The sequence below is a fragment of the Corythoichthys intestinalis genome, chromosome 17 (genome assembly GCF_030265065.1).
Source record: "Corythoichthys intestinalis isolate RoL2023-P3 chromosome 17, ASM3026506v1, whole genome shotgun sequence".
NCBI classification, from domain to species: domain Eukaryota; kingdom Metazoa; phylum Chordata; class Actinopteri; order Syngnathiformes; family Syngnathidae; genus Corythoichthys; species Corythoichthys intestinalis.
In genome coordinates this window covers 17,839,774-17,865,878 of record NC_080411.1, presented here as the reverse complement: position 1 = coordinate 17,865,878, position 26,105 = coordinate 17,839,774, and the positions used below count along the sequence as shown (strand labels likewise).

The window sequence follows — 26,105 nt, the reverse complement described above, 5'->3', positions numbered from 1 at the left end:
TCAAATACGAGTTAGGCAATGATGCTGTTAGGCTACGGAGCCCCTAAGGTGACATAGTTGAAAGAAAAAAAACATAGAGGAAAAAAAAAGACAGGACAAAAAAAGTTGACGTTGGGAAAAAAATGGTCCGTGTCCCTTTCAAGGAACTTTTTTTTTTTCTGTCGAAGAAAAAAAAAAAAATGCCTCAGGGAAAAAAAAAATGATTCGGAAGCGCAAAAAACATAATTTAAAAAAGTTTACAAAAAACCTGTTTTTTTTACATTGAAGTAAAAGAAAAGTCTACAGAAGCAAAGAAAAAGTTGAAAAATGCAAGTACCATGAGGTCGGGACAAGTGTCCTCTTTTTTGGAAAGTAAAATATGTTCACCTAACTCAGATCCTTTATTTTATTATTTATTTATTTATCTTATATCGTTTGAGGCTAAGCTCAGGCGCTAGTTGAGTTCAAGATTGAAATAAAGCTCAATTAAATCCTGTATTATCATTTTTAGCCCGCCGTAATTGCTGGTGTCCCATGCACGCCTGAGCTTAGCCTCAAACGATATATATATATAAAAAAAAAAAAGAGGATCTTACAAAAGAACAATTGGCTAACTTGCATAGCAAAAGTCTCCTAGCTTAAATGCTATATAATGCTGATGTTTATCAGATAGTTTCTAGTGCGCATCACATACTATCTGGTGCGCAACAGATGGTTTAAATTTATTTTATTTACCTTTTAAATTTTAAATACTTTTGCTTCCAAGATTTATTTATTTATTTATTTTTTGACTTTTTTTTTTTTTTGAGGAGCACTTTTTTTTCCCCGTGTCCCTATTGGGGCACTTTTTTTTTTTTCCCCAACTTCAACTTCCCCCCCGTTTCTTTTTTTTCTTATCTCGTGTCCCCTTAGTGCTCCGTAATTAGGCTAACGAAATGCATGCAAAATAATGCATGCAAAATAAATTATAGTTCAGAAAATAAGAGACTAATGGAAGGTTAACTTGTAAAAGTTTCTGATAATAAAATACAAAATAGTGATCATAATTCTAAACTAACCTGTGGACCTGGTTTCCCTTGGAGGCCAGGTGGTCCTGAAGCACCTTGGATGCCCTGAAAAACAAACAGAAGCATGTCAAAACAACCTTGTGTGTTTTTTGTTTTGTTTGTGAGTGAATGATAGTAAGCACTCGCCTTATCTCCTTTGAACCCGATCTCGCCTTGCTCACCAGGAAGCCCGATATCACCCTGATTAAATGGAGAGAAACAGCAGGAAATATGACCAAAGTGACACAATGAACATTCGGCGCGTCATCAGAAACGCAATTTCATTGGCTGCCAATAGACAATCCAGCTCTGTTCTAAAACGGAACGTTTTTACGCTGAGCACACAGTAACTATTAAGTTACTGTGTAACTAAGTAAGTAGCATATTACTACCGTATTTTCCGGACTATGAGTAGCTTTTTCTCACCGTTTCTACCCTGCGGCTATTACCGTATTGGCCCGAATATAAGACTGTGTTTTTTGCATAGAAATTATACTGAAAAAGAGGGGGTCGTCTTATATTCACGGTCTAGATGGTATACCAATTCACAACACTAGATGGCGCCAGATATCATTGAAGCGATGTTCTGTCATGACAGATTTTAGCTACTGTCAAGTTTAACTAGTTTGTATTATTTTATTGCAATGTTTTTCCTTATTCAGATTTGTTTATAGACTACAGTTAGTTATTCACTTTGATGGTTAATGCAGTTATTGTAATTTTGTTGTTTTATCACAATAGATTGGTTTATTCACATTTTAAAAACCAGAAGCCATTCGTTTAAGAATGTGATTGCACTTTAGTTTACATATTTAAATGTTCAGATATTAAGATTTGAATGAGGCAAAATAACATGCTTTTTCTCTCAAATATATTGTTATAATCATTTGTTTCGGATGTACTGTAATTATTTTCTGTATAAAAATTAATTTGGTGTTCAAAAAGTCTTGAAAAAGAGGGGTTCGTCTTATAATCAGGACCGTCTTATATTCGGGCCAATACGGTATATGGAAGCGGCTATTTATGGATTTTTATTATTATTATTATTATTATTATTATTTTATTTTATTTTTTTTACAAACGAGATTTATATTTTCCTGCTAATTTTTTTTAAAAAAATGGGTAATTAGACATAGTTTAAAGAATGGCTTTCCAAATTTTACCATGACATAACTCTCAGTCTCTACACAAGCACCGATAAAGCTTGCCAGAAACTCGTCAGGCATACTCAGAAACTCAGGATTTTATAGATGAATATGGCTCCATCTGCAATATAGGCTGCTACCAAAGAACAAATTTAATTGTATGGGCATCCACTATTGGCTACGACAAAAGAATGTGATGCTAGCGTTGATTAACCATTTTCAAATAGCACTTGGAGAACTTTATTGCCACAGTGTGCTACAACAGAGCTGCTATATAAAGGCTAAGGCTAGCAGTTAAACGTTTTTAAGAGGATTTCATCCACCTCAAGTTTATGAGGCAAGGTAAAGTGGGTTATATATCTTTGCAAATGTAGTGACCTGTTTTTTAAAGTTAGTTTATTTTTTAGCATTCAGACAACACGAGTTGGTGACGTTGATGCGTGTTTATCTAGTTAATAAATGTATATTTGATCAATCAAATATTTCTGTGTAACATCTATGTACAGTGTATCACATTTTTGCAGATATTTAAGTATATCTTTTCATGGGACAACACTGACAAAATTACACTTTGACACAATGAAAAATAGTCTGTGTGCAGCTTATATAATACAGTTAATTTATTTTCGCCTCAAAATAACTAAAAATATAGCCATTAATATCTAAACCCCTGGCAACAAAAGAGAGTACACCCCTTAGAAACTACGTAAATCCCTAAATGTCCAAATTGAGTTCTGCTTGTCATTTTCCCTCCAAAAGGTCATGTGACTCGTTACAGGAGTGCTGTCAGCATTGCTGCAGAGATTGAAGAAGTGGGGGGGTCAGCCTGTTATCACTCAGACCATACGCTGCACTCTACATCAAATTGGTGTGCATGGCTGTCACCCCAGGAGGAAGCCTCTTCTGAAGACGGTACACAAGAAAGCCCGCAAACAGTTTGCTGAAGACATCTCAACAAAGCACATGGATTACCGGAACCATGTCCTATGGTCTGATGAGGGCAGTCATGGTCTCTCTTGAATTTTGTTGTATTAACAAACGACGGAAAAGTTTTTCCACCATTAAAGGCCCGACAAAATAGCGAACGTGTCAAAAAAGATTTCATTAAAGTCATTTTCCAATTCTACATGTTGACAAAACGGCCATACAGCAACAAGAGAATAGCGCGACTATGGATCATAGACGGAGTTTGACTTTTGGGGCAGGGGTAGCACAACATGTTGATGACCCCGAAACGCAGTGTCAGCTATAAAATTAACTTACAAGAATATTTATAATAATAGGTTGAAAATTAGCGTTTTTTTGTTTCCCATTATTCTTGAGGGGAATTCCAACTCAGGCTGCTGGCAAGACAGCTATACTTTTCACCAAGATCATCCTCCATTGAATATGGTATGCCCGCCGGTGTCGTGCCAATGTAGTTACCTCAGTCAAAAATTGTATCCCTTGGGCGGAGCCATATGGAAGTAGATTTATGTCTTTATGATTCGATCCCCCCAAAAAAGTTGCTCCAATCAAAATATATATTTTCAATAAAAATAAAAAAAAGTCACTTCAATCAAAAAAATGTGTTTAAATGCAAAAATAAATTTGAAATTCAAAAAAATGCATTTGAAAGCTTTTTTTTTAATTTGAGTTTGATTTTTTTTTTTTTTTTTTTTGATTGAAGCAACTTTTTTGATTGAAGTAATGTTGTTTTGCGTTTAGGCCACATTTTGTCTAGGACATTTGTGTCATTATTAATCAATCAAAAAATAAGTTGCTTCATACAAAAAATATATATTTTTTCAAAACAACAATAATTTCAATCAAAAAAGAAAAAGAAAAATATTTGAGACTCAAAAATTTGCATTTGAACACTTAATTTTTCATTTAAAAAAATGTTTTTTTGATTTTATCAATCCTCTTTGTGTTTGGGCCATATCATGGGTAGGGCATTTGTGCCTAAATCATTCAATTCCCTTAAAGAGTTGCTTCATTCATAAAACAAATCCAAAACAAATGATTTTTGCAAATTATTTGAGAGAAAAAGCATGTTATTTTGCCTCATTCAAATCTTAATATCTGAACATATAGATATGTGAACAAAAGTGCAATCACATTCGTAAATGAATGGCTTCTGGTTTTTGAAATGTAAATAAACCAATCTATTGTGATAAAACAACAAAATTGCAATAACTCCATTAACCAGCAAAGTGGAGTCTAACTGTAACTGTAGTCTTCAAACAAATCTGAATAAGAAAAAACATTGCAATACAATAATGCAAACTGGTTAAACTTGAGAGTAGCTGAGATCTGTCATGACAGAACATCGCTTCAATGATATCTGGCGCCATCTAGCATCGTGAATGGGTATAATGTCGAGACCGCGAATATAAGACGACCTCCTCTTTTTCAGTCTTATTTCAATGCAAAAAACACCGTCTTACATTCGGGCCAATACGGTATATAGAAAAATCAATTACATGCAATGACACTTTTCGGCCACCGGGGGTGGGGGTGGGGCTGGCCCCCCATAGCAAGCTAGCAGAAAATCTGCCGCTCATTTTCGGCGTGACATCGTCCTCTTTTTGGAAATTTTTTTGAGTGGGTTAGCTGAGAAAAGCAGACTTATTAGGATGTACTTTCACTACTCCTTCTTTCTGTCAATTTTTTTGTCTAAACCATGCTCTGCTACCATTGTAAAGTCACTTGTTGCAGCATTTCTTTCCAACTCCAACTCAACGGCTGCCATTGACAGTGAGAAACATCCAATCCAGATAGATTGATTGACTGTTTATCGCCGTCAGCAGCACTGAAAAACCAGTTCAAATGGAATTGACGTCAGTGAAGTTAAGTGCTCCGATGACGATAATTATTATTTTTTGCATCAAAACAGGGATTTAACGGCTTATGTCAAATTTCTGTTTGTTTTGGCAAGGGTGTCTGTCAAACTCAATTTGGTGATGAGCCACGTGGTATTTACGGTTTTACTAATGAATGAAAACCCTAGCTCACAGTGTTATTACACAACCGCATTTAACGGTGATGTCCTTGTGTATTTTTATTCGCGTGACGAAACATTGAGAGAAAGCATGCTCGGAAGACATGCAATAACAGGAATATTCAGATCACCTTATCACCTTTCAGTCCTGGTTCGCCGGGATTTCCAGGCACCCCCTGAGAGAAACACAAAGCCAAGGATTGAGAGGCTCTGTTTTTGTTGCTCTTTTTTTGTCAATAGCATGAAGATTACCTTCAGTCCGTTGGGTCCAGGAAGGCCCATCTCGCCAACAGGTCCCATGTCACCCTTTCGCAAACAGACACAACATAATAGTCAGAATATCCGCAAATCGCTAGCTAGCAAAGATCAATTGCGTAATAGTTTTGAATTGAGCCACTGAGAACAATAGTGGGCCAAGTCTATTTTTGCCAATGTAAGTGAAGTACTGTAATGAAACAGAAAACTGTTGTCGTTAACTTTTCGACTAATTATAATTTAAAAAATATATATATATATATAACCCTTACAGGGCACTCATTTAACTCACTGGCTGCCACTGACAGCGTGAGACATCCGTTCATTGCAACTGGGAGGAACGAATGAATGTTCCTTCATTCGCTCCTTCCAGTCAAAACGGGTTGGACGTCAAACACCGTCAATGGCACTGCAACATGAGCATTCACAGCCAGTAGTCCCTCTTCAAATGAATTGGACGTTCTTCGTCATCAATGGCATGCAATGAGTTAAATACTGTGTGTGGGGGTCAACTTTAGAGCATTACTTGCCATGTGTCCCCCCCCCCCCCATTTTTATTCTATTAATTGAGTCATTAGTGCGCCTTATATACAGTATATATATATATATATATATATATATATATACATATACATATATGGATCAATGTTGGTTAATCGCGGTATGACATTCTCTTTAGTGCATCTCCGTCTAGTGGACGCATAACGCAACATCAATCACTACTACTACTACTACTATTATTGTGCCTTATACAGTGATCCCTCGTTTTTCGCGGTTAATGGGGAACTGTGAAAATCTGCGAAGTATAGGCGTAGCCTATTTAAATAAAAAATAAAAAAATGGGGGTGTGCTCAGTGTAGTATTTATTCAGCTTTAACAGCATTGTAAAGAGATATATATCTTTATATCTTATCTCTATATGTGTATTTTAATAAATGTTTTTTTAAGCACTGCAAACGAAATATATATATGATATGATATAAAGGAGACATATATATATAAAAGAAAACAATGATTTGTATATGTATTCATGTAAATAAATAAATCAGAAATAAAATAGTCTTTTTTTTTCTTTTAAATTGAAAAAAATTTCGCGATGGACTGAGTGCGTGAAGTTTGATGCACGATATAGCAAGGGATCACTGTATGTAAAAACTGTGTTAAAATAAGCCATTGAACTCAAGGTGCGTCTTATACTCCGATGTGCCTTATAGCTGTGGTCCCCAACCTTTTTTGCACCACGGACCGGTGTAATGTTGGCCTTTTTTTCACGGACCGGCAATGTGTGGCACCGTAAATTTGAAATAACACGTCGAGGCTAAAAACGAATATTAAGTGCAGGGAAAATGTCACTCGCCATACACTGAATCAACCTTTTTTTTTTAAAAAGGCCTCTCCTAAAACTTGTTGGCAAATATCTGCGCTAGGAAGCATAATGAGTTTTTCTCTATTCGTGAAAGGTTTCTTAGCTTTAGCAACACGGTTTGCCATGAGGTATGATGCTCTCAGTGCATTCGCTTTTGTTGATTCGTTTGCTAGCTTTTAGCCACATATTATGCAGAATGGACTTGGCTCAGCAGGTGGCCTTTTCCCTGTAAAAAAGCTGTCCAAAGACGTCGTCACACAGCCAACAGCAGCTTAAGTTACTGTTTACATTGACTGGCGCTGGGCTACCATAGATGTGCAAACATCATAGTAATTGCTTCCAACCACTAGATGGCGACCTATACAAATCTTTACTCAGATTAGTCTATAGAGTAGACGGATATTGATGTGTCAAGAGGCCAGATTGTAGTCTTTAATAATTTAATTTATTTCTCTGCAGTCTGGTAGCAAATGCGCCACGTGGTTGGGGACCACTGCCTTATAGTGTGTATTTATAATTATTGTTTTTAAAAATACAATAATGATTAAGAATAAAGGCCAATGTTTACATTGTCTTAAATGGCTACCCGATAAACACATTTTAAAATTATTTCGACATTGGTTTTGGGCCGATATGCATGTTGCCTTCAAAGTGAATGTAGAGGCCTTCTGCCTTTGTACAAGGACTGGTCATAGCTTAGCACAGTAGTTATGCTTATTGACTATTATATGTTTCCAAACTAAGATGCATGGGATTTGTTATTTGAGCATACCATTTGCACTCATGGAGCTAAATTAAATGAACAATAAATGATTGAAAAATAATGAATTATTAACTCATTACATACTGCACCTCATTCAATGTACTGAAGCTGTGTGCCTTTGTTGTTATTTTGAGCCAGAAGCACTAAGTGAGCCATATGTGATATGGCAGTGCCTTACTGGCCCTTTGCACTGGATCCAAAAAACTGATGTTTGCACTATTTTGATTTCAACAATAAATACAGTGGTGCGATATAGGTACTTTTTCCATAATTTCAGTTGAAGTCGTTCCAGAGTCGTTCCGTTTTCACAGAATGCTAATTGGAAGACCTTGAAGTTGTTATATTTATCATTATTAAAGAATCCAGTGGGGCATCACAATACAATTAGCCATAATATGTTAAGTCAACGACATATAAGTATCAGAGTTGGATTATATTGGGATATCGGTTAAAAAGTCATTATCGAACAACTGTACTTACAATTTGTGTGTGTGAAACTATCTGTAATTGGACATGGGCATTAAATTAGTGGCATTAAAAAACAATAAATGTGATTTGCTGATACCTGTAGACACCCTGCAATGAGTTAATCCAAATTTTGTTTTGCATATATTTAAATGCGCAGACTCGATCTGGTCACACCAATGTCGCCGTGGACAAAAAGTCCTGGAAAGAGAGCTATAATCACGCGCCTCCAATTACAGGCCTGCCCAGAATAAACCGGGAGGAGCGACCGCTCGCGACAAGAGATGATCACGCTCTTGTATTATGTGGCTATTGGTCGGTGGGTGGGTGGGTTGAACGCATGTAAACCTCTGGAAGTTATATTCTATTTACGCATTTCCCGTTTCATTTCAATCCGGCATTTACAAAAACGACTCACAATTAGTCCGAGAACTCCATTTGGACCGGGGGCGCCCATCTGGCCCTAAAAACACAGAAAGAGCAAGTGAGTTGAAACGTGAAGGAGCCTTTTTCTATTTTTTTTTTCAACACAAACATGCCCAGAATAGTGGCTCAGTGTTGAGGGACACTTGTGGCTGTGTGTTGGTGAGGCGAGTTCCAAAAACTCATTTCAACGTTCGTGAAGTCGATTGATTGGATTTTGGCACTATTGTCACTTTTTTGTTAAGTCTTTAATAAGTGCACAATGATTAAAAAGTGACTCCAAATGAAGTGTTGGATGTCACCTTCTAATCCATTTGAATTTGGGGAAGCCGCCTAGAACAAATAGATTGGACGTGTATGACTGTCAGTGGCACTAAAATATGACCATTCAGTGCCAGTCCTCAAATCTACTTGGATTAAAACTTTTTTTTTTTTTTTTTTTTTTTTTTAAAGAAATACGTGGTACCATGGTGACACTATTCCAAAGAAGTGATAATTAAAACTCTTATTGAAAATAAAATTGCTTTGTGACAAAGGTCTGACGGTAGATTAGCACGTTAGCAAAGTTAGCATATATATTTGGGGAGGCTGCGGAAAAACTATAATTGGAAATTTGGGCCAGACTAGTTTATTTTTGGCTAAATAAGTGAAGTCGCTCGCTGCCATTGACGACGCTTCACGTCCAATCCGTCGAACGCTGTCAATAGCAGGAGCCTTCAGAGCCAGTCCTTCTAGGTTAAGGGAATTGGACATCTATCGTTGTCAGTGGAAGCCAAATTTTAATTTTGGGTCAATTCCTTTTAATCAAAGGGTACTTACAGGTCACTTCCAGTAAATTCTGAAACATTTCCTGTTGATTTTGCGGCTATTTCCTGGTTACTTTCTGTTTATTTTGGTGCATTTAAGGGTCACTTACTTTTGATTTGGGGACATTTCCGGGTCAGTTACTGTTTTCAGATACTTTCTGTTGGTTTTGGGTCACTTACTGTTGATTTGGGGCATTTACAGGTCACTTGTCGCTTACTGTTGATTTTGGGGCATTTCTGGGTCCATTGCTGTTTATTTTGGGTTAAATAATGTTGATTCGAGGGACATTTACGGCTCAGTTGTCACTTCCTGTTAATTTTGGTGCATTTACTGCATGAATGAGATACAAGGTGCCTGTAAAGCAACAACAAACAACCCCGCCAGGAGGCCGGACTGGACTCCCTAGCGGGCAGCTTCTGACCTGCAGGCCGTACATTTGACACCGCTGTTTGACTCAAACAAATATGAAAATAGTGTGTTCCAAGCAAAACAGCAGCGTCGTTGTCTTTGTGCGGGTGACCTACCGGTTCTCCGTCTGCTCCAGGTGGTCCCCGTTCTCCAAAATCCCCCGGAAAGCCCTAAAGCGCACACACACAGATGATGGATGCACACAAACAGCAGGACTCCAACTCATTTGCAGAGGTGGGTAGTACTTATTAGAGTAGTTTAACCAAACAATACTTTTATCTTTTACTTGAGTAGATTTGTGAAGAAGAAACAGTACTCTTACTCCTCTACTTTGGGCTACAGTCGTTACATTTTTCCTCTTTATTCTTAAATACATACTTTATTTTTGGGAAATATGCCGACAGGGGCTGTCTCAGTTTCACAAATGAGATGTCGCAACAATAACCACATGACTCCATGATACCAATTAGAGGTAACATTTTTTTCTCCACTAGAGGCCACTAATGCTCTTTGGACGGGTGACGTTTTATTTATAGTGTCATTATGGTCTGAATTCAATGATTTTTTTATGTCATCTTTTTGGCTTAATATGGTCATGTCATAGGTTATAGTACAGTGTGATAATAGTTCATATAGATGAAGTTGTGCTGACAAAAAAAAATATACTGTTATTGTAAAAATCAGACATTGTAAGCAGTTACTCGCAATGTTACTCATTACTTGAGTACTATTTTCAACAAATACTTTTTTACTTGTAATCAAGCGCATTTTTGATGACTACTTTTAAAATTAATTTTGAAGTAACACTACTTGAGTCCAATTTTTGGCTACCCTACCCACCTCTGCTCATTTGTCTCCATGTTCTGCTGGAGCAAATCCATTTTTCAAAGGAACAGAAACATAAACCTTACTGTAAATAGCATTAGAGTAGGTGTTGTGGTAGTTAGCAATAGAGGGAAATTGACATGGAAAACAACTACCGACGGCAATACACGTCAGATCTATTTTGACTGGGATCGAACGATCGCTTTGAGCCCCTCCATGTTTAAATGGATTGGACATCTATTCCAGTCAACGGCACCCAAAAAGTTAAGCTGTGTGAGGACACAAGAGCTTTATAAAACAAAAAACAATCATACAAAAAAAAAGCCAAAATACACACGGGCTAGGTCATGCTGATTTGAATTTATGTATTTCTTCTTCTTTTTTCAATTTATTACAATTTTTTCTGCTTTTTTAAAGTTTATTTCATTTACAATTTTATTAATATTATATAGTGTATTTATAATTACATAATATCAGGGATGTCCCCTTTCCGATCACGTGATCGGAAATCGGGCCTGGTCACGTCATTTTTTGAAAAGATTGGAAATGGGCAAAAAAGATGGGTTTTAAAATGTATTTTTAATTTTTATTTTGAAGTATTAACTCATTGGCTGCCATTGACAGCGAAAGGCGTCCAACCCGTTTTGACAGGGAGGGTTGGCATCTATCGCCATCAGTGGGAGTTAAACATGAACACTTTAGCCTTCAATTTCAGCCCTCCCAGTTCAAATAAATTTAACGTCTATCGCTGTCAATGGCAGTGAATCAGTTGAGGGCTACAAGCAACAAAAGTAATCTAGAGGAATAACGATTAGGGATATACCCGATCCAATCATGTGATCGGAAATCGGGCTTGTGCACGTAATTTGGGGTGGAAAAAGATTGGGTTTTCATATTTTTGAAATTTAAGGACTAAAAAACAACAAAATAAGATGTACAAAGAATTTGTCAAAAGAAAGAAACCAAAAAAAAAAAAAAGTGTTTTGTACCATGCAACATTTTTAGAAGATCATTATCGAGTGGAAAAAGGATTTTTTTTCATGGCTACAAAGCAACAAAGTATTCAAGATGGACAATATTGTCAAAAGAAATAAAAAAATGTCATGTTTTGTAATAAATAATTAAACATTCGTGAAGTACAGCCGGAGCCAATTTACATTAAAGAGAGAATTTTTGTTTTGTTCAATGTATTTATTCAGATTTAGCATTGGAAATAGAGACATATAAGACATGTTTTTCCCTTTTCTCCCCAAAGTATAATTCTTTATTAAATGCTTAATTGAGTGAGTCCTTTCAAATCAACTCACACTGCTCAGAACAGCACACAACACACTATCGCTAGTGTTTAACAAGCTATACAACTCGGCGCCTTTGAAAGGCAGCGCTCCTGAGCTTCTCTGATAAGATCAAAGCAGCACCCTTGACACTCATCGTTAACTTTAACAAGCTGCAGCTGCCTGCTGAGAAAGAAAAAGCAGCAGGAGGGAGAGTTAGCGGCTGTACATGATTGGATCAGGACATCTCTAAAAAATATTGTATTTTTCTTTTTAACTTGAATTAAAAAATCCACGATGGACTGAGGTCGCAATGTTTGAAGCGCCAATGATCACCGTGTATAGATACATATTTTAAATTAATTTAACTGGAATTGGATGTTAAACATGGGCCGCAAAATATTGTCCTGTGGGCCACCATTGGGCCCTAAAATTGAGTCCCTTGTCATATAAGAATGTCAAAAAAATCACTGAAGAAAAAAAAAAACATAATTCGTCCATGAAAGGGTTAACTCATTCACTGCTGTGCTGTAGTAGTTAGTAAAACAGGCATGAAGTCATTGACTGCCATTGACAGTGACTGCTGTCTAATCTATTTTGACTTCAGACCTGACAGCGCAGTAAGTTGAAGGGAAAAAAACGACAAATACTGGTTTGTCACTGAAGGAGAGTTGGCCTTCTGGTCACGGGACAAAGTAAGCAAGCGCCACTCAAGCATGCACAACCCCATTGAGGTTTATTATACTTTTCCAGCATGACTGCGTCCATTTAGCACTAAATGCAGGCTAATCTCCACCATGCTTCATACAAAAAGAAACAATGCCTTCTCACAGCAGAAAGTCCAAAGAGGCTCATTATGGCCGAGCTGGGCTATTTGGAGCCTCGCATATTGTTACAAAAAAATGCTAATTACCGTCAATAGTCGCGAAAAGTGGCAGCTTATTGTAACAATAGAGGTTTTCAACTTCAAATCATCTATCATCTTTCTATATAAAAACCTCAGATGATGGTGTTCAGAAGTGTACAGTTTAACATCCAAACTCATTGCAGTGTGTTTGATCTGAAGTGCTACCTTATAGGAAAGAAAGGGTCATTAGGTTTAGTATACACGCAAGGGCGTAGGTTTGGTCTCGACATTGGTAGGAACGATATACTGTAACAGCCTAACCTAATTGTACACTTGCTGGGGACGAGACATTAGTAAGACCAAACAGACTATTGAACGGGTTTCAGGGCTACATTTCTCACGAATATTAACCTAATTAATTAATATGCTAAATGATCAATGCAAAATAAATCTGTATTGACTTACACTAACTTTCATGTGCATTGATTAAGGTGATACAACGTTCGATTCAAAGGTTTGTTTTCAAAAACTATGAACATTTTAAAGTGCATTACTGTAATAAACATAATGCACACAATAATCCAAATGAGGGACGGCTAGCTTTACTTTGTTTTTCCTTGTGGAGGCTGGCTTGACCACAGTAGTTTTGCAGGCTGGCAAGTTCACACAGCTTAATGTTATGCTAACTCTGATGCAGCTCAGACTTTCAGTTGCAAAATTAGTGGTGTTTCTCCCACCGCCACACAACATTGACGTCTTTTTATATTACTTACAGTGGCTGCTGCTGCCCGAAAAAAAAACTTCTAATATCCCTTCTCTTCGAAGAGGGTGGAGGAGGCGGTATGTTGTCAACATGTATCTGTCGGGGCAGTGCGAGTGTGTCTCTGTGTGGCAGGGGGCAGAGTCAAGTCATCAGCCAATCAAACTTGCAATTGAGGGGGGGGAAATGGAACGGCACCTTCAGCAAGTAAATAGGGATAAATGTAAGTCTTAGGGGCCGTTTACATGGTGACTCTCCGAGAATACGAAAAATTTCAAATTTGCATTTGCATTTGCGTCTCCATTTGAACAATGTCGCAATTCGGCATGAAAACGATGTAGTATTCATGCCAGGCCCTAGGGGGCAGTGCAGATTTACAGGGCGCCAGAGAATGATGCATTTTGACCCCACCAAGCTCCCTCAGCCCGGAAAAAAAAATGCCCGCCCACTCGAAGCAATGTCATTTTTCTTTTAATCAAAAAGGCACAAAAATTGAAATGTTCAACATATTTAATTTCAAAATATTATTAAAACATTAAATCAAAGCTGACATTCCGCCATATTTGCTGTTTTTAATGTTTAGTAGCACCGCTGCGCACGCCCAATGTGACGTGTACGAGTGCTGACATTAACGGCGCGGTCTCGCGCCGCAGGAGCCTTTGATATGCATGCCGAGGAAGCCCCCCTCAACCTCCCGCAATCGGATTCTTCCACTTTGGAGGCAGGATTCAGAATTTTTCGTCTTCGCCGACACCATATGCACGCGAGGCAAGTCCGCTACTCAGTCATTGCGTCTTTGTGTCGCAGAGTCGCCATGTAAACTGCCCCTTAACATAATGAAAAGATTTCACTTCATAATGGTAGGGTCAATTCTATCTTTCCAACACAGGGGAAGACAATGCAAATCACCTATATAATTGAAATTATATAATGCAAATAGGTTTGCTTAAAAGTTGGTGGGGACAATTTCAGCAAACCCTGAAAAGTGTGTAGTGATTTGGTAGTGACCGCACCTATGCAAACCTACGCCCTTGTATACACGCCTTTCATGTGAAAAAAGGTTGCTCAAAGAATCAAAACATGCAAATCACATATTATTACTGCCTTCACATACTCTGGGAAAGATGACCGATGACCACTTGCTAATTGGCGATTACCAGCACGTCCTGTTCATGTGCTGTTAAAAACAGCAGACACGGAAGTCATTTTGGTTTGTTGCATGGGCGAAACGGTCTAAAAAAACTACTTATACAAGAAGAGAATTCATCAAAATGCAAACGGTAAGATTTTTGTTTGCAACAGAAAATTTTAGCAAACACTTGGTTCAAAAATGATTGTTGTGTTAAATGTGTACACTACGTTACGATGCGCAAAAGTGCAAATTGACGAGAAATCTTCTTTAAAAACATAGCTGCCGTTTATATGGCAACAGCGTTTTGAGGGGCTGAAAATAGCTTCTAGAAATCTTGAAAATGCTCCCCCCTGTTGTCGCCGTCTAAACAGTTGACGACACAAAAGTGAATTTTGGGAGACAACGGACTTCCGTACTCCGGAAAAGTAGGTGACAACAATGCTCCAACATTTGTCAGTGAAGGGGGTGAAGATACTGATGACATCAGTGCACGTGGACATTAAAACATGTCTTGAAGTAGTAACCCTGTACACGGCCTAACTGCCATCCATCCATTTTCTACTGCTTAATCTGGGGTTGGGTCGCAGAGGCAGCAGCTGTAGCAGGGAAGCAAAGACTTCCCCCTCCCCAGCCACTTCAACCAGCTCCTCTTGCGGGATCCCAAGGTGTCCCCAAGCCAGCCGAGTGACAGTTTCACCAGCGTGTCCTGGGTCGTCCCCGGGGCCTCCCACTGGTGGGACGTGCCCAGAACACTTCTGCAGGGAGGCGTCCAGGAGGCATCTAAACCAGATGCCCGAGTCACCTCAGCTGGCTCCTCTCAACGCAGAGGAGTAGCGGCTCGACCCTGAGTCTCTTTCTCTAAGGGAGAGGTCGGACACCCTTTTCGGTCGCTTGTACCTGGGATCTTGTTCTTTCGGTAACGACTCACAGCTCGTGACCATGGGTGAGGGTAGGAACATAGATCGACTGGTAAATCGAGAGCATCGCCTTTTGGCTCAGCTCCTTTTTCACTTCAATGTACGGGTACAGAGTCCGTGATGTCCCAAGAGTTGGCTTCTGTAGCTGAGGGTCGGACTGCCTTTGGCTGCCGCCCAACTCGCTCCGCACCAGACTCCTTTGGCCCCTCCCACAGGCAGAAAGCCCATGTTAAGGGGACCCATGGTGCCTTTTCGGGCTGTGCCCGGCCTAGCCCCATGGATACAGGCCCAATCCCAGTTCTCCGGTAGAAAATACAACTTGAGGGGGCGTTTACATGCAATTTTCGACTCGAAGAGTCGTATTTACCATCACAACGACACCACGTGAAGGCAACATAAGGCAGAAGAAAATAGTGTTCGAACACAGAAATGAAAAGCTCAAATGAGACAAAACCTGCTGTCAGATATTACCTCACCATGCACCTTTGTGCTGGTCGGAATATGTCAGAATGCCACAAAAGGTCACACTGGGCGACATTTTTTGCCAAATGAAGGTCAAATTTTGACCCGCACGGGTTTTTGCCTCGATGCGCAAATTTCGGAATCATGTCAGACTAAAAACAGACATTTGACAGTGTTTGCAAGTTGTATCTTGTGGATTCACTTGTACAAGTTTTTGACTTTGATTTTGGAGGACGTGACTTTTCGATGGAGTCCCTTTTCGTACGGGTTTTAATAATAAAATCCTCGTGACGTACTTATTCTGAAAATGTAGGTGGAATTTCAAAGTTTTTCATTTTTTTTTTCTCAAGAATTTCATTTTTGCTTTTGTTATTAGTAGAGATGTCCCGATCGATCGGCATCCCGATCAATCGGGTCCGATCACGTCATTTACAAAGTATCGGAATCGGCAAAAAAATATCAGCAGTGCCTTTTTTAAATATACATATATTTTAATTAAATCGTTTTCTAATTGTATTTAACATTACAGACATAATATGCTACACTCATCCAGAGTCTTTAATTTAGGCTTAAGGTAGGGTTATCAAAAATATCCCGATATCGGCAGCAATTAATTTATTTAAATATGTGTCACGTTAAAATATTTATTGCTATTAATATATGCGCTGCACGGCCCTCTCACACATTGTCGCACACAATCTGTAATGACTCCGTTTTACCTACAGTGGGGAGAGCAAGTTATTTGATACACTGCCAATGGGAAAACCCATTGGCAGTGTATCAAATACTTGTTCTCCCCACTGTATATAGAGAGATAAAAGGCATCGCAATATGAGTAGAAGGAATTTTGGCAGCCTTTGGAGTCTTTCTCCGATTAGATTTAGCCATGCAATCCCTCTCCCTGGGATTACAAACATCATGGGAAGCAATGTAGGAAAGCAAGGTGGCAATTGATCTTTGTCTTAACCCCTCAATTTATTTCCCAAAGCAGAGAAGATATATCCCTTGGTACCACGACGCACAGTCATGGTTTTACTTCCCATCATGGTTCCACTTCCCATCATGCATTGGGGCTTGGCTACAGTATCATTTACTGAAAGCTCAACAAATACACTAGATGGCAATATTTAGTCACAATACACAAAGTCACAAGTCTTTCTATCCGTGGATCCCTCTCACAGAAAGAATGTTAATAATGTAAATGCCATCTTTAGGATTTATTGTCATAATAAACAAATACAGTACTTATGTACTGTATGTTGAATGTATATATTCTTCCGAGTTTTATTCATTTTTTTCTTAATGCATTGCCAAAATGTATATGATCGGGAAAAATTATCGGGAATGATTGGAATTGAATCGGGAGCAAAAAAAGCAATCGGATCGGGAAATATCGGGATCGGCAGATACTCAAACTAAAACGATCGGGATCGGATCGGGAGCAAAAAAACATGATCGGAACAACCCTAGTTATTAGCCATGCTGTCTGCAACTCTGAAAATATTAAGCTAGCGTCTGGAGCTATGTTGAAGTAAAGACAGGAGCTTCATTTGGTCATGACGGGAGTTGACTATACTTCAACGGAATAATGTTATGCAACCATTTTGAATGATCTCTTGTACTTTTCATGACTACGTGGGAGTTTTCCAACAAGCTATCAAGGTCGCGTCAGCGCTAACGGCCGTCGTACAGACCAAACATCTGCGGGCTGATGTAGATGACGCATAGTTCACCCGCACAAAAAAAAAACCTCACGTAGCTGTCACTGCCGCTGTAAAAAAGAGGTGGCGGAAAAAAAGAGACGCTTCCAAGAACTGCGCTTGAAACTATTAGTTGAACATGGTCCAGCGGGGATTAAGTGCATCTCTGCTTTTACATCAAGTCAGCAGACAACCTCATAAAAAATGTGGGTCAAAGATTGATTCCCATGTAGTGGAAGCTTCTCGCCACGCCATACAAGAGAATGCCGTTAACGTTTTGGAAAATTGGTTCTGGGATCTGGTGACAAGAGGAAGGAACCTCACGATACGATATGCGGTACAAGACGCGCAATAATAACGATCTCACAATGTGGCCGTAAAGCAATTAACGATACGGTAAAATGTTCTATGATACAACTAAGAAACAGAGAAAACAAAAAGCTGTTTCCTCTCTCTGCTGTGAATTGAAATGAGTTTATCACAAGTTTAAGTGGAAGGCTGGCAGTGAATGAACATTTGCTCATATTCAAGCCTTTTTCATCTGCAAAAACCAAAAGTTTTAGTCTAAAATAATAAAGTGCTCAAACAATTTCGACAGCATACGTTTTGAAAAAAATATGCAAACGATGAAAATCAAAACCAGGTTCATACCAGCACTAAATCAAGAGCACGTCTAAAATACTACCATTATTAAAAAACAGATGTAAACTGCTACCAAGTTAGGGTGCAGCACTTCTCCCTATGACAGTTTACACTTAGCAGGAAAGCAGTACATTATTTTCAAATAATTAAGCCCACCTGGTGGCCACAGACTATAAACTTTCAGAGCTAATCCTAATTCGACCACGAATGCTATGCTAACGCTATGAGTTTAGTGTGTGATGATACCTATGCACTGAAAAGCAACATTGTATAGTTTGTACTGCCAAGATAAGAAAGCACATCTTACCATGTGTTTCAAAACAAGCCAGCTACCGTAGGTTAGGTTTTAGTATCCCGAATCACGTTTTTAGCTCGTAATGGTTTCCTCATCGTCATGAAAACAAAAATTGTTCGTTGATGAAAAATTGGGACATTTCCCACTACGTATGGCCACTTTACATGTGGCTGCTAACCCTGTTTGTGGCAGCAGAGTAATTTTGCTACCTGTGATTTGTACCGTACAACAGATGACTCAAGCAGCACTCACTGTCTTCCATTAATTCTCTGAGTAAAACACCAACAAAACTTAAGCAAGAGCCACCATTTTTGGCCCATGAGTAGCTCTCAAGTACGGTTCCAGACGCACCAAATTTGAGCAGGATCCAAATAAAAATGCGAACGAGGGGGGACGCAGCCATCGTGAGTCAACGTTTTGCTCCATAAATGTTGGTTTTAAGTGAAAACATCTGACGGCGTTTGTTTAAGGGTTCAAAACCTTTTGAAAGCCGCTGTCAAAGTGATCTATCTGAGCGACGTACACACACAGTGGAGTCCCTATACTCCCCACAAAAGTCTTTTTTTCTTGACGCGAGCCGCATGGCTGCTGGGACTCGACCCCGCTTAAGCCACCCGACAGGCTGAAACAATGACGTAGCGCGCAGACTTTGTATCTTTCGACGTACAGTCCCTGATTAAAGTCTTGTCGCTTATCCATTTTGTAGAAACAATTGCTAATAACCTGACTTTTAATTATTCAATTGGTTTCAGAAATGGCTCATATGAAAGCTAAGCCCCTCCCAAATTATGTTGAATGTACAAAAATATATTTGTTTCACTGAAAAAAGATTTATCATTTAATGAAGATATAAAGGTCAAATTTTGGCAAGACAAAAGTTTTGTCGCCTACAGAAAGTAGTGTGAAAATTGAACAAAAAATATACTTGAAATAGAAAAATATGTTACATAACATAAGTGAATTAGGTAGTGGTGCTGTGAGATCCAAATTTAATATTCTGTATGACTTTCATGGGCTTGAAGGACTGCATCCATGCGGTTCGGCAAGGATTCATACAATTTATTGATGAAGTCATCAGGGACATCAAAGAAAGCAGTCTTGCATGCCTCCCAGAGTTCATCAACATTCTTGGGTTTCGTCTTCCATGCTTCCTCTTTCATCCTGTTCATGTCTGGTGACTGGGCTGGCCAGTCCTGGAGAAACTTGATCTTCTTTGCCTTGAGGAACTTTGGGGTAGAGTTTGAAGTATGCGATGGAGCACCATCCTGCTGCAGAATGTGTCCCTTTTTATGGTTAGGAATGTAAGAGGCAGCTAAGATTTGTTGATATTTCAGACTATTTATGTTGCCTTCCACCCTACAGATCTATCGCACACCCCCTGGATGTAACCCCAGACCATGATTTTGCCACCAACAAACTTCACTGTTTTCTGAGTGACTCTCAGATCCATGCGGGCTCCAGTAGGTCTCCCGCAATATTTGCGGTGACTGTGGTGTAACTCAATGGAAGATTTATCTGAAAAATCCACCTTTTGCCACAAAACAGTTAAGTTTGGTGGTGGCAAAATCATGGTCTGGGGTTACATCCAGTATCGGGGTGTGCAAGAGATCTGCAGGGTGGAAAGTAACATAAATAGTCTGAAATATCAACAAATCTTAGCTGCCTCTTACATTCCTAACCATAAAAAGGGACTAATTCTGCAGCAGGATGGTGCTCCATTGCATACTTCAATCTCTACCTCAAAGTTCCTCAAGGCAAAGAAGATCAAGATCCTCCAGGACTGGCCAGCCCAGTCACCAGACATGAACAGGAGGAAAGAGGAAGCATGGAAGACGAAACCCAAGAATGTTGATGAACTCTGGGAGGCATGCAAGACTGCTTTCTTTGATGTTCCTGATGACTTCATCAATAAATTGTGTGGATCCTTGCCAAACTGCATGAATGCAGTCCTACAAGCCCATGGAAGTCATACAAAATATTGAATTTGGATCTCACAGCACCACTACTTAATTTGTTTGTTATGTAATATATTTTTCTATTTGAAGTGTATTTTTTGTTCAATTTTCACACTACTTTCTGTAAGCGACAAAACTTTTGTCTTGCCAAAATTTGACCTTTATGTCTTCATTTAATGATAAATCTTTTTTCAGTGAAACAAATAATTTTTGTAAATTCAACATCATTTGGGAGGGTCTTAGCTTTCATATGAGCCATTTCTGAAACCAATTGAATCATTAAAAGCCAGGTTATTAGCAATTGTTTCTACAAAATGGATAAGCGACAAGACTTTTGTCAGGGACTGTACAATAAAAGCACATCCCAGGCAGGGTTGCCAGATGGGAAAGACGATCACAATGTAAAACCCGCTCCATTCACTCAAAATCAGCCCAAATGACAAGCTCCCATTCAAGACAAGATGTTTCCCTTTTAAATCCTAGGTATAATTTTGTATTATATGCAGAAAAATATAAGTCAATAGTGGTGGACACATTATAGTTGAATGTTTTGCCGATAAGCATCATGGGTAGATGTAGTTCTCCAAGGAGAAGATGCAAACTTGTATTTTGTTTTGATAACCCAACTCATTAAAAATTAACCATATATTTATTCATTATCTAATGTCAAAAACATGTTTGACAATAGAAATCACTGCCGATGTATAACTTTTTCCAGAACAGCTTCCGAAGGGCATTCTGGGAAAATTATTTCTATTAAGATTGGTGCAGAAGCGAATCCCCCCAAAAAACGTATTTTAGTATCACGTCATTTTGGGAGTAATGGAATTATTTCATTGAATTTGACCCTGTAGCCACAAACCAGGAAAGACATGCCTGTTCACAGATCATGTGTTGCGAGGTGCTAAAATGCTAGTTCAACCTGAACTTCAAGGTGTTAACTAGGGTTGGGCATCGCGCATCGATGGGATCCGGGACTAACATTCCGATGCTCCTGGAACCGTTCGAATTTTAAAATTTCGATTCCATGTTTCGGTGCCCTGACTGCCGATAGGAAAAAAAACAGCTGCCGAAAACCACGACGAAGAAGCCGCATGAAGTGTGTGTTTGTGCATTGATCTTGATTTCAACCATGGACCCGGCGTGGCGGTGCTCAAAGGTTTGGTTCAGCAACTTCACAAAGAAAAATGACCAGTCAGCTCAGTGCAACATTTGTAACACAGCTACATCATGCAAAGGTGGCTGCATGAACAATATGATTAAATACCTCTGGTTTCATGGAATACGAATGCCGAGTAGTGCATAGCTGAGTGCCGCGTATTTGACACGCTGCGCCAGTCCTCTAACCAGTCAGAACTAGGTAAGTAGAACAATAAATTACGCTTGTGTTCTGCTGTCCCTACGGCCCAACCCCTGATTATGCAGTAGATGATGGATGGATGGATGAATGGATGGATGAATACTATGAGGATAAATCGATTTATTATTCCGTCGAGCTATGTTAGATATAACATGTATATAGAATTAGATGTGAAATGCATTAGTAAACAGCCACCATCTTAAAGCAGTAGACTTCTCAGTCTGTAAAGCCTATATTGGCAGCTACAGTATGTACTTTATGTAGCGCGTTGCCGCCTCCGTTAAAATCAACAGTATTAAAAGATCATCAAATTATAATCAATACAAGAATTTATACTAATGCTTCGTAGCAGCTCCCAGCTACGGTACATGTATGTAAAGCGCGTAGCGGCTCACAGCTATTTTGCCCCTATTTCATATTTGCAACTTTTTCTTGCTTTCTCATATTTATGCATTCAAGCTTCATCTTCCCCCAATGAACGTATGTGCTGGAGACACTATCTGTCCAGAATGCTCACGCTTACTGCCTGCGAAGGCAGATATGATCATTTTCCTCAACAAAAACTGTTTCTGATTTGAAACTGTACCCGCTGCTATTCTGGACTGGGTTGGTTTTTTTGTATGTTTGTTTGATATTCTGCACCAGGTTAGCCTATTAGTGGGAGTTCAATAACATGTAAAAATGCCTGCAGCATAAGACACTCTAAAACATAGGCAAAAGAATATGTGTAAATGTTTTCTCCGTGAGCTTTTGAAAAATAAACATCTTTGTGAAAGTGCACTCCTGTGGAAAGAAACTTCATCATATTCAAGTTCAAAGACCGATATTTATATACAAGTTAAAAATAGCCATGTGAGAAATTCATAGTTAATTGAAAGTTCATTAAAAAAGGAAAGTTACGCAATTAATATAAACTATGTAATTTTTTTGACCCTGCCTATTAAAATAATTGGAATCGAGAATCGTTTGGAACCGGAATCGAAACGTGGAATCGGAACTGTTCAAATTCAAACAATGCCCAACTTTAGTGTTCACCTGTTAAAACTAATCAAAACACTTCTTTCTGAAAACTGCCCAATTTTGTCAAACGTTGCACAAATTTTATGCATTTCTCTCGCCCAAAGTCATTGAAAATCTGGCAATGCTGATTGCAGGCGGCTTTGAACGGTCGCGCGAGACCGTCGGCCAACTCGCCTAAACACATTTGCTCGTACGGCATATTGTTTGTAAAGTATGTTGAGAAAAAACTTTACCGGCCTACCCATCTTGCCCCTCTTGCCTGGTTCGCCTGGAATACCCTGAAAAAGAGAGACAAAACACGGTGGAAGATTTTACTTCATTTTAACACTCTTCATTTGAAAGAAAACAAAAAATAGGTATCTGTGGACAGAGTGTAACATTACGGCAAATAGATTTAGTACATACAGTACCTTTTAGTAATCTGATTAGGTTCCTAAGTGTCTGCGTTATTATTTTGTTATTCCCTCATAATGTATGTTTAATGAAGAATATTGTAGTCCTGTACGAAGAGCATTTTGAATAGAAAATGCTAGAAAGTTTCCAACTATGCATTCGTTTCCATGGTAACCGCTCATAGTTACTTCCTGTTTTGGTCTCGAGTCACACGCGCTCAGTGTTTTGGGACTGAGAAAGGCGTGAGGATCGCGGGTGAACATTTGAGTCAAGTGCAGCCACCTGGTGAGATGTTGATCTCTGTGTGTCCATGAATGTACGTGAGTATTTTTCCTTCATTCTGGAGGGTTCCAGCAATAGGTTGGAGCTGCTACATGCGGGTAGTCATTGCTCCTGCTTGTCTTCGCTATGTAGGCGAGCATTGTTTACATCATATTTTTGTTGTACATTTATGCTGTGCGGTGAAGTGTTCGTTTAGCATCTTTGGGATGTGTTGTTAGGCTGATTGAGTGTAAAGTGCTTAATTGCCTCCATGTTTTTTGGCCGAATTGACGGCGCGTGTGAACGGCGTACTTCAGGTTGTGCGCGTGCATTCGTGCCCGCCCCCACTTTTGTGTTTGTGTATTATTGATTATTGTGCAGTCAATTTGCATAGTTTTACATTGGTACTGATATGCTGTTAACCCTAACCCCGCAACCCTAACCCGAATTTCAGGAGAGTTTTTGACATCAAGATTCATCTTCGATTTAGTGGGGGTTTAATTAATCGTTGGAGTTGATTTCAACAAATTCCATGCAGTTTGTCAGTTATTTATTATTTTCTGGGTTCCAGAGTGGCTAAGCTAGCGTGAGTCACTGGTGGTTGAAATCAACTCTATCCATTAATTACACCCCCGCTAACTCGAAGATTAAGTCTTATGTGAAAAATTCTGATCTTCCCCTTTAAATTATCGGAAAGTCAATTACATGCGATGACATTTTTCTGTTGTCATTCTTATGTCGAGGCAGCAAAGGAAGAAAAATGTGTAAAAAGTAACCGATAAATTACTTTTAAAGTAACTTAGTTACTTTGATCATAAAGTAATCAGTAAATTAACTAGATTACTTTTTTGAGGCATAATCAGTAATTAAATTACCTTTTCAAGTGATCTGTGACAACACTGATTATTGTAAACTTTTTGTATACAAAGAGCATTGTGAGCGACTTTCGTTTCCTCGAAGCCACGATATGCCAAATTGTCCTATTTCATAGTGGCGGAAGAGTCACAACTATGAAACATTTTAAAAAGTGTATTGTGATAAATACGGAAGGTTTAAAACTATTGGAAAGAAGTGTTATATAAAGTTGCCGTTTCACCTATTGATGATGGTTTTGTTTATTGTTTTAATTTAAACTGGCTAGCACTCACTCGTTCTCCATCAGGCCCAGGGAGACCAAAAAGCCCGGGGATTCCAATGAAACCCTGCAGGAGAAGAGAGAGGCGAGAGGAGAGAAGACAAAAAAAAAAAGCCAGTGAGTTATTTCAACACGATAAAGGCTTTGATTTGAGCGGCTCCACTGGGAAGGACTCCGTGAAGAACCAAGCCATGAGGCAAGTGTATATGCCCATGGACTGCATGGTGCTGGCTTCCACGATGTAGTCCAAGGGCACATACCCTCACGCCAGGGATCTCTGAAGACGGTCGGGCAGGATGTCGCACTGTGCAAGGGGACAGAGACACAAACACCACAACGCAAACAGGGGTTCGGAAGAACTTCATTGAGACGTTCACGCCTCTTTATGCTCATCATTACGACACCATCTATGCATGGCTTAAAGAATATGTGACTTTCAGTTCAGTCTGTGGATTAAGAATTAGCGTGATATTAGCAGGTTGCTGTTTTTTTATGTGTTTTTGAGGGACAGCTTTTGTCAAATTGTATAGTGTAATTTTTGGACTATAAGCCGCTACTTTTTTCCATCATTTTGAATCCTGTGGCTGGTAGTCCAGTGCGGCTTATTTGTTGATTTATTTGGGTTAATAGGTAACACTTTATTTGACAGCGGTGTCATAAGACTGTCATAACACCGTCATAATTGTGACACGAAGCAATCGTAGGCATTACTGAATGCTTATGTCAGATGTAATTAAGTGTCATCTGGCAAATTATGTCACTAGCTCCATTTACCGTATTGGCCTGAATATAAGACGGTGTTTTTTGCATTGAAATAAGACTGAAAAAGTGGGAGTCGTCTTATATTCGGGGTCTAGATATTATACCCATTCAAGACGCTAGATAGCGCCAGATATCATTGAAGCGAATGCTGAATTTGAGTAATGTTCTGTCATGATAGATCTCAGCTACTCTCAAGTTTAACCAGTTTGCATTATTTTATTGCATTGTTTTTCCTTATTCAGATGTGTATCAAGACTACAGTTATAGTTAGACCTCACTTTGATGGTTAATGCAGTTATTGCACTTATGTTGTTTTATCACAATAGATTGGTTTATTTACATTTCAAAAATCAGAAGCCATTCATTTACTAATGTGACTGCATTTTAGTTTACATATTTAAATGCTCAGATATTAAGATTTGAATGAGGCAAAATAACATGCTTTTTCTCTCAAACATATTGTTATAATCATTTGTTTCAGATGTACTGTAATTATTTTCTGTATAAAAATGAATTTGGTGTTCAAAAAGTCTTTTTTCAAACTTGAGTCTTGAAAAAAAGGGGGTCGTCTTATAATCAGGGCCATCTTATATTCGGGCCAATACGGTTTGTCCAGCTTGGATCTTTTACATCCATTCAAAAGTGAGATCCGGATAACACTAAATGACAACTGTCATAAGTACTCATTACTGTTTATGACGTTGTCAGGTCGTACAATAATTATG

General features: G+C 38.8%; 1 protein-coding gene across 2 annotated transcripts in view; it reads right to left on the bottom strand.

Annotated features, from left to right (window-relative positions):
* Positions 1-26,105, bottom strand: part of LOC130905559 (collagen alpha-1(XXVII) chain B-like) — a 136,675-nt gene that overhangs the window by 46,199 nt on the left and 64,371 nt on the right. For both annotated transcript variants that reach the window (XM_057819087.1, XM_057819088.1), the window contains exons 11-18: positions 24,632-24,685; positions 23,063-23,107; positions 9,757-9,810; positions 8,421-8,465; positions 5,406-5,459; positions 5,285-5,329; positions 1,173-1,226; positions 1,038-1,091 (exon numbers count right to left, since the gene is read on the bottom strand). In XM_057819087.1, coding sequence (XP_057675070.1) covers positions 1,038-1,091; positions 1,173-1,226; positions 5,285-5,329; positions 5,406-5,459; positions 8,421-8,465; positions 9,757-9,810; positions 23,063-23,107; positions 24,632-24,685 — 405 coding nt within the window. The remainder of the gene's footprint in view (positions 1-1,037; positions 1,092-1,172; positions 1,227-5,284; positions 5,330-5,405; positions 5,460-8,420; positions 8,466-9,756; positions 9,811-23,062; positions 23,108-24,631; positions 24,686-26,105) is intronic.